General features: G+C 36.1%; 1 protein-coding gene across 1 annotated transcript; it reads left to right on the plus strand.

Annotated features, from left to right (window-relative positions):
* Positions 1-1347: 1347 nt before the first annotated feature.
* On the plus strand, positions 1348-1761 carry LOC145016916 (uncharacterized). Its single transcript, XM_078975073.1, has one exon. It carries the CDS (start codon positions 1348-1350, stop codon positions 1759-1761), a length of 414 nt encoding a protein of 137 aa, XP_078831199.1.
* Positions 1762-8866: the final 7105 nt, after the last annotated feature.

Below are 8866 nucleotides of genomic sequence, written 5' to 3' on the forward strand. Positions count from 1 at the left end.
AAGTCCTTTCTTATTTATCATCGTAATGGAGGGGCTAAACGTCATGATGAGGGATGTGTGTAACAATGGGTTGTACAAAGGTATAAAAATCGGAAGAGATGGGCCTTTGATTTCACATTTGTTTTATGCGGATGATGCACTATTCATAGGGGAATGGACTAGGGACAATATAAAAATTTAGCTAGAATTCTGAGGTGTTTTTACATAGCCTCGGGATTAAAGGTGAACTTCCAAAAATCCAAGGTCTTTGGAAATGGTGCCTCACAACAGGACACAAATGAATGGGCCTCACTACTGGGATGTGAAGCCAGATCTTTTCCATTTTCCTATTTAGGAGTACCGGTGGGGGCCAACACGAATCACATAAAAAATTGGTAGCCCATAGTAGATAAATTCAAATCGAAACTTTCCAAATGGAAAGCTAAAACACTGTCGTTCGAAGGGAGACTGACACTTATAACCTCGGTCCTAGGAAACCTCCCAACTGACTATATATATATATATATATATATATATATATATATATATATATATATATATATATATATATATATATATATATATATATATATATATATTCAAAGTACCATGTGGGGTGCTTAATTCATTAGAAAAACTGAGAAAGAGGTTTCTATGGGGCGTTACTGATGATAAGGAAAAAGTTAAGTGGGTTTCATGGGATAAAAAAACTACATCTAAAGAGAAAGGTGGTCTAGGTGTGGGTGCGTTACAAGATCTTAATCTAGCTTTGATAGAAAAATGGTGGTGGCGATATAAGTTAGATAGTACCTCACTTTGGTCTCAAGTAATCACTAACATTCATAATTTGGTTGAGAAACTTATTGATTACTTGTCAAAAAAGAGTATTGTTGGAGTGTGGAACAACATAGCAGGTGCAAAATCAGAAATCAAAAATAGAAGAATTCCTTTTAACGTTATCTTGAAAAATGTGTTGGTTCAGGTTCAAACACTCTATTTTGGAAGGGCGACTGGATACCAGGGGGTAAATTAATGGACCGGTTTCCTGGTTTGTACTCCAACGAATGTAGAAAATATTGTAAAGTGGCGGCCAGAATAAACACTCATGGTTTTCAATGGAACTGGTCGTGTGATGTCTCTAACGTGGGCCTATCACAAGAATTAGAACAACTTAGAGCTGTTGTCGATCTCTTTGTTCCAGATGCGGTGTGTGACAGTTAGAAGTGTGAGCTTGATTCCACTGGGATTTTCTCTACCAAATCATTCAGGGGCAATTTGATTAGAGCTATCCCCGACCTCCCATTAGATCGAATTGAATGGTTGAAGCAGGCTCCACTGAAGGTGCTCACGTTTGTATGGCGAGCGAAAATGGGAAGGATTCCCTCCACTGTTGCTCCTCACAAGAGGGGAGTCAATATAGGATCACTAACTTGTGCCCAATGTAATAGGGCTGATGAATGTGCAGATCATATTCTCTCTGATTGTAGCTATGTTACAACAACTCGTGAATGGATATTTAGGTGGTGTGGACTACAAAATGTGGCTGCGGATACCAAAAGTATACGGGGCCTACTTGATTTTGCTTCTTCTTGGGGGAGTTGTCCTAAAAAGAGAAAGGTGTTGACTCTAATCTTTTACGCTATGCTTTGGTTGGTGTTAAAAGCAAGAAATGACAAAGTATTTAACCACAAGTCCATATCTCCTACATTGGTGGCGGATAATATAAAATCTTTAGTTTTTGTGTGGGTGAAGCATAGATGGAGGAAAAAAGAGCTAAAATAGATGGACTGGAGTGTTAATCCATTCTTAGGTTTATAAACTCTCTTATATCTATTTCAATTCCTGCTTTGTACTCTTTTGTCCGCTAGCTGCTTGCTAGTTATGACCCTTACATCTAATTTGTCATTTCCAATAAAAAAAAGAAAGAAAAGGTAAAAGGTTTTTACATATGCTTGAAAATTAAATTCAATATGTACTTCGATACATAAGTTTGACTTATTTATAAGTATATAATCAATTAAAAAATCGGTTATTAGAAAAATCGTGATTTCCATTAGAAACTTATAACATAGACTATAAATATTAATTTCTAAAACCCATCACTAAAAATAAATTTAATTTGAAATCCCCCCGTGCATTTAAGGCTTGTGTACGATTAAGTCGTAAAGTTATGGTATGTTATCTAGTTTGTTAAGACGTATCATTATTATAGTATAAATTGTGAAGTAAAAGATTTTGAGTTACTGTCCTTTTCATGCTTTTAATTCTCGTTGTAAATAATTACCCTTTGATTATGAGAGTGTTGGCGTGTTCTAACATTGATGATGAAATGAAATAAAATATTTGTAGTTAATAAAAGATCTAATATAAAATCTGACTACCTAATATCGAAATATTGAAAGGCACATTCGACTGTTTATATATGTACTTGGTGCACCTTTACGTTGGGAGGGTATGCAAATGACAATCTGGTCCAAAATATAAAAATTTCATACCACAAAATTTACTTCATAAAAATAAAAACAATACATTTGACATATAAATATTGTAATTTTAATTCTCTCATATATATATATATATATATATATATATATATATATATATATATATATATATATATATATATATATATATATATATATATATATATATATATATATATATATATATATATATATATATATATATATAGGTAAAGTGATATACCTAACAACCTTATATAAGCTTAGGTACCTAACCATATCATACTACGTAATTTTGTATCATATCTGCATTGTAATCACCCAAAGTTCTTAAAATTCAACCTCATAACTTGATTGCTTCCAAAATCTTTGGATATTTACCATTATCTTCCTTCAAATGACGTTTTTCTATCGGAGATCCTCTGGTGGGCTTCATATACTACCGTTACAAATCAAATGGTGTAGGAGGAATATAATAGTGAATGTTTGAAAATCTTGGAAGTAAATCAAGTTAATGGTTGAAGTTTAAGAACCTTAGACAATTGCAATGAAAATATAATGCAAAACAATGTAGTATAATGTGGTTAGGTACCTAAGCTTATATAAGGTTGTTAGGTATATTCACTTTACCCTATATATATATATATATATATATATATATATATATATATATATATATATATATATATATATATATATATATATATATATATATATATACAACTAAAGTTTTGGAAACCGGACCGAAGATCGAACCGACTGTCCTACCGGTTCGATAGTTCAACTGGTCTAACTGGTTTACCGATCTCAAAAACCGAATAATGTGATAATTATATTATTATTAATTTTAATTATATAAAAAAATAAAAAAATGAAAAAAATAAATATTTTTTAAAATTTTAGGTTTTACCGGTTCCTTGAAACACTCGGTCTAGCCCGATCTTCAAAACCTGGTATACAACATACGTACACTTTGTGACCAAATACAAATGGATCGAACTACAAAATCAATAGGACACACAATGTATATACTCTGTGACATCCCACATTTTTCAGAACCAATTATAATTTTTCTTTATGTTTTAAAATATTGAGTTGTCTTTGTTGTGGAAAATCCCACTTGAAGTAAACATTTTAAGATAACATATGTTATTTCATAATATTAAAATACTAAGGATCTCATACTTAATATCCAACATAAGTTACTATGAAAATACTTAAAGGTTCTAAAACCTATTACATGCTCATCTCTTATTTCACTCGACATCATAATTAGTTTCTAATAGCCTCAGTTTCATTATCCGCGATGCACATAAATTAAGTGGGTCAGGATTATGAAAACATGATGAGATACATAGGTTTTCAAGCTCATAATAATTTAATGATATAAATTATATTAATAATCCTACAAAACAAACATTTCCAAATTATATATATATATATATATATATATATATATATATATATATATATATATATATATATATATATATATATATATATCCAACGTAAAATATCTATAAGACACTCTACCCATACATACTCAGTCTATTTGATTCTCATAAATCCAAGTTCAACAGTTATCTGAAAGAATCACCTTACCTGATGAATTCTTAAAGTAAATGTTAGACTACACAGTTAGGGGTGTCATTGACCAATGTAAGTTATTTAAAGACAACCAATGTTTAGAGTATTCGATAAATATGGTATCCTATTTTATCTACGTCTATGGGTTATAAGTTCACACTAACAACGAAATTCATAAGACCGTCTAGAATAATCAAGTGTTGTCATCATACTCCAGGAGATGATGCAAACATACTTGCCAGTTGTCTGATCTGGACCCATCATTTTTGCTAATCCAAAAAGGAGAGAACTACTACGCTCCATTTTAATCTCACATACTACCCAAAAATGAGATTGTTCAGCTATTCAACTTACTTTTTGAACTAAAAATCATTTATAAGCTTTAGTTTATAACTAAACAAGATTATAATACACGATATGTAATTCAATACAAATACAAACAGTAAACGATTAATACATATATAAATCTTTTGAGCAATAAATACTTTTATTATGTTTATGTCCTGGAAGCAACTATGCACTCACCTGGTTAAAGTTGAAAGACTTCCAGTTGAGTCAACGATTCACCTAATACTTTCATTTTTTTTCTTTTGGATAACCTAAATATAAATATTACTAAGTTTTAGCATATATTTATATCTTGAGACTATAATAATAGTATTTCAGATTTATCAACAATCCCAAATGAATATTGATTGATAGCTGATAAGGAATAACCAAGAAAGATCATACTGGAGGTAGGATTCGTTCGGTATACAAAGTTATACTGTTTGGAAAATCCACTTTAAACACCTCACTAAATCTAGCCTAGAATCAGTAGATCAATCTGTAACATGACTTGAAATCACTGAGCCAGAAGAGGTGAACTTGTCAACGACGGCACTGAACCGGAAGAAGAATATGAAGACGAAGTAGTCAGGAAGGATGCTGTTGGCCCAACAGATCATTTCAAACACTACCTTCTTGTTAATGACATTTGGAGAAAGCATCTGAATACTATAAACGTTATTCTAAAGCAATTCTTCGTGGAAGTTGGTTAGGGGAAGACGAAGACATGCGTCGAAGGTTTTCAGATAAACACTGACCTTCCTCGTAGGAGGTGATGAGATCAAAAAGTCCGTGATCGACAACTCCAACCCATCCACTGAAGTGAAGCCATAAGTTTCTCGTAGAAGCTCGAACTATGCAATGGAGGGAATAATGCCTGTCTGATTCTCCATGAAGATGAAAGGGAAAGAGGAAGTGAAAGTCAAAGAAGAAAGAAAGGGAAAAGTAGGAAGCATAAGAAGAAAAGAAAGAGATCCTCAGTTATAAGGAAACGGGGAAGGCGAGATATTCAAAATCCATGACAGATGATCTAACCGCCTGACATAATGGGGCAGTCACATCATCGGAAAATCGAAGCGTCACTCGAATCCAGGTTGATGCGTGTATAGACAATTAAGTCCAGGACGTGATAACTAGCCTAACAAACACCATGAATACTGAACTGGGGGACTTTATAACATTACCCCTAGCACATGCTAGAAGTTGTGCTTAGTCGTAGTAAAGGAACCTTAAGGTAGGCCTCTAGGCTAAGCTACTCCTAGCATTTCCCCCCTGACGAAGTCTCGTGCCCACATGCATCCTTCTAGATGTGGACGCCCGCATGAAAGGTTTAGCCCTCAGAGGACGCCTTCCACTCCGAAAAAAACCAAATGACTCCAAATGACAAAGAGTATGCTCATATCATTACCACTTAAACTAATCATTAATTTGGCACTACGAGGAGCACGATTAACCAATAAAGGTGTCGAATCTCTTCGGTCCTGAAGACCCTGTCCCCCGTACAGGCTCAAATGAGGTCTTAGTATAAAAGGCCTCCTCCGCCACCTCAAATAGTAAGTTGCTCTCTCCTAGATCTTACCATACACTCTCAGTTCAGTTACTGACTTGATCGTCAGAGCATTTTCCAGGGAATTCCTCCCATTGAACAACTAACGGCTATTTCCCGTTGTGACCTTGTAAGTCTCCCGAAGCAACCAGAAGCACCTTGTAGCTACCAAGAGCCATCATATCAATCAACCGGAAGATCATGTCACATCATTTGGCACCATCTAGTGTGTGACAATCGATAATCAAAAACCGCACATCATCAATATTGAAGATGCCAACTGAAAACACCGGCAAAGCTAGCGAAATGTTGAGAAGCCCAATCAGATCCATGATGTCATTAGAATAAGGCATCACTCCCATAACTACATCACACTAGTTGACAACCATCGTGACTAATCTGCCGCAATCTAGTGTCCTAACAATGATTAGCACCCCGATTTGGAGTCCAAGAATGGAAGAAACGATATCGTTCTCTAATACGTCGCCACAAAATTTTCCGTTTGACAACCATCAAGCAACGTCAATTTTCAGTAGTATGATGCCGCTTGTCGTACAAACCTCCGGTTGATCCATTGTTTTCGTGCAAGCGCCGCCACCATTGGTAATCAAATCACCGAAGAACAAATCACCATCCTCTACACAACCCCGTTCACAAAAACCACACAACTCTCTACACTACTACAACAATTCCCAACAATTATAACAAACCAACCGTTTGCAACAAACCCGTTGCTTACCTTACCATTTCAACCTCAAAGCTTATATGGCCCAACTCCAACACATTTTTCAACATACAACAATATGTTGGTGTAACCATACCTCACCCAACAGTTCCAACCCAACCACATCCTCCCGATCCCGAACCAAGATTGCTTGTCCAGAAGCGTGACATATCCCTTCGAAAAAGAGCACACAGACTATGAAATACAAAATACTTCAAAGCTTCCATAACTAAAAACATACAATGGGAATATCGATCTAGATAGCCATATCAACACGTACGAATAGACCATGACCATGCTAAAGCTAGACAAGCAGTTCTGGTACACATATTTCCCAACAACATTAAATGGAAATGTAGGAACGTGGTTTAAGACACTCAGCCCAGGGAGCATCTACAACTTTGGCCAACTGAATTATCTCTTCTTGAAAAGCTTCATGTAACCACGAAAGTAAAAGGGAGAATTACACTTCATTATCGACTGTAAACAAAAGGAGGGGGAGACGGTGAGAGAATACTTCACGAGATTCAACAACGCTACCTTAGACGTTCCATGGCACGACAAAGGGTTAATAGTGGGAGATTTCACATGAGGTCTTCTTCCCGAACCCCTATCCCAAAATCTAATCGGGAAGAAAACCCAAACACGAGGCAAGTTGAAAGAGATGGTAGAATGCTACCTAAGGTAGGAAGAAGGAGAAGCAACAAAGCAAGCAAAACTCAATTCCATGACCAACCCAATTAGTAAACAACATCACTAGCCTACCTACCATCAAGAGAGCCAGGGAGCAGGCACCTTGGTCGCGTGAGATGCCCTCAAGATCACTTCAGACCGTTCTCACGATACGAACGAAGAGGAAAACGACCAAACATCTATGTTTTCGCCGATATGCAGACGAGAATGGGGGTGAAAGGATACTATTGCGAATATCATAAAAGCAAGACTCATGATAATGTCAAATGCACATGTGATAAAACAAGAAATGGAGGAGAAAAGGCTAAAAGGGAACCTGATAGACACCGCACGAAGCCTTTGCGCCAAATTTGATGTTGAGAATGCCAAGGATGGTGCGAAAGATAACGACCATCCCTAGGAAATCCTGACCATATGGGAAAATAGAGGAATTCTAGGGGCGATGACGGAATAAATCACATCACAAGATCTGTTCAAGGCCTAACTTTCTCAGTGAGACCCACGCTCTGCGAGATTGTGAGGGGACAATCTGCTGATAATCCAAGGATTCATAAGAAACACCATCAATCACTGCATGTATGTGGACACTGGCAGCTCATCAGACATCATCTACGGGCATTGTTTCCGCCTCCTTTCGGACAGATGGAAGGAAGGTCCTAAGATCGCGACGAGACAACTGATAGGATTTACATGGAACAACCTGTAGCCCCTAGGTATGATCCACCTACCATTCACACTAACCAGTCATGACTAAACGAGACAGAAAATGGCTCTCATTGACTTCGTTGTCATACGACACCCAACAAAACACAACATTATACCGAGACAAAAACACTATTCATTTTTGGGGCAATACCATCTACCATACACAAAATAGTGAAATTCGACACGACGGAAGGAACGGAGACAATCCTGGCCATGTCGCCAAGAGAATTACGATGCTATGAGATCATGCAGCTGAAGGAACTCATTAAATAAGCCAATAAGCCACGATTAGAGTTGCCCAATGGTAGGGTGGTCATCAATATGGAGTACCCAGACCAACCATTCAACATATGGGCCAGTCTTTCCCCGGTGATGAGGCAGGAGCTGGTTAACTTATCGAAGAAGTACAAGCATGTCTTCGCATGGATGCCCACAAATATGGTTGGGGTAAACAGAGAGGTCATATAATACAATCTAATGATAAATATGTTGGATTTAGTGTCTAAGCCCATAGATATAATTGGTATGTACTTGACCCGAGAGTAGTGTGGTCCATTTGGGTTGCATAGCACCGAAACAATATGTAAGGATGAACTTTTGAGAAGAGGATATTCATGATTTATTAATATATTATAAGTTATAATATATTAATATGAAATCATATTATTTAATTAGTATTGATCAAGAATTAATTTGGAATTAATTTTGTGATCAAAAAAGACTAATTAAATATATGGGGTTGATTTGGTAAATAATTTATTCTTATGGTGTGGGCCAATGATCCATGATTTCTTAGGTTAGGTTAAAACCATGTGACAACCCATGAATGATCCATGGAGGTTT

Source organism: Lactuca saligna, chromosome 9 (assembly GCF_052625555.1).
Source record: "Lactuca saligna cultivar CGN05327 chromosome 9, ASM5262555v1, whole genome shotgun sequence".
NCBI classification, from domain to species: domain Eukaryota; kingdom Viridiplantae; phylum Streptophyta; class Magnoliopsida; order Asterales; family Asteraceae; genus Lactuca; species Lactuca saligna.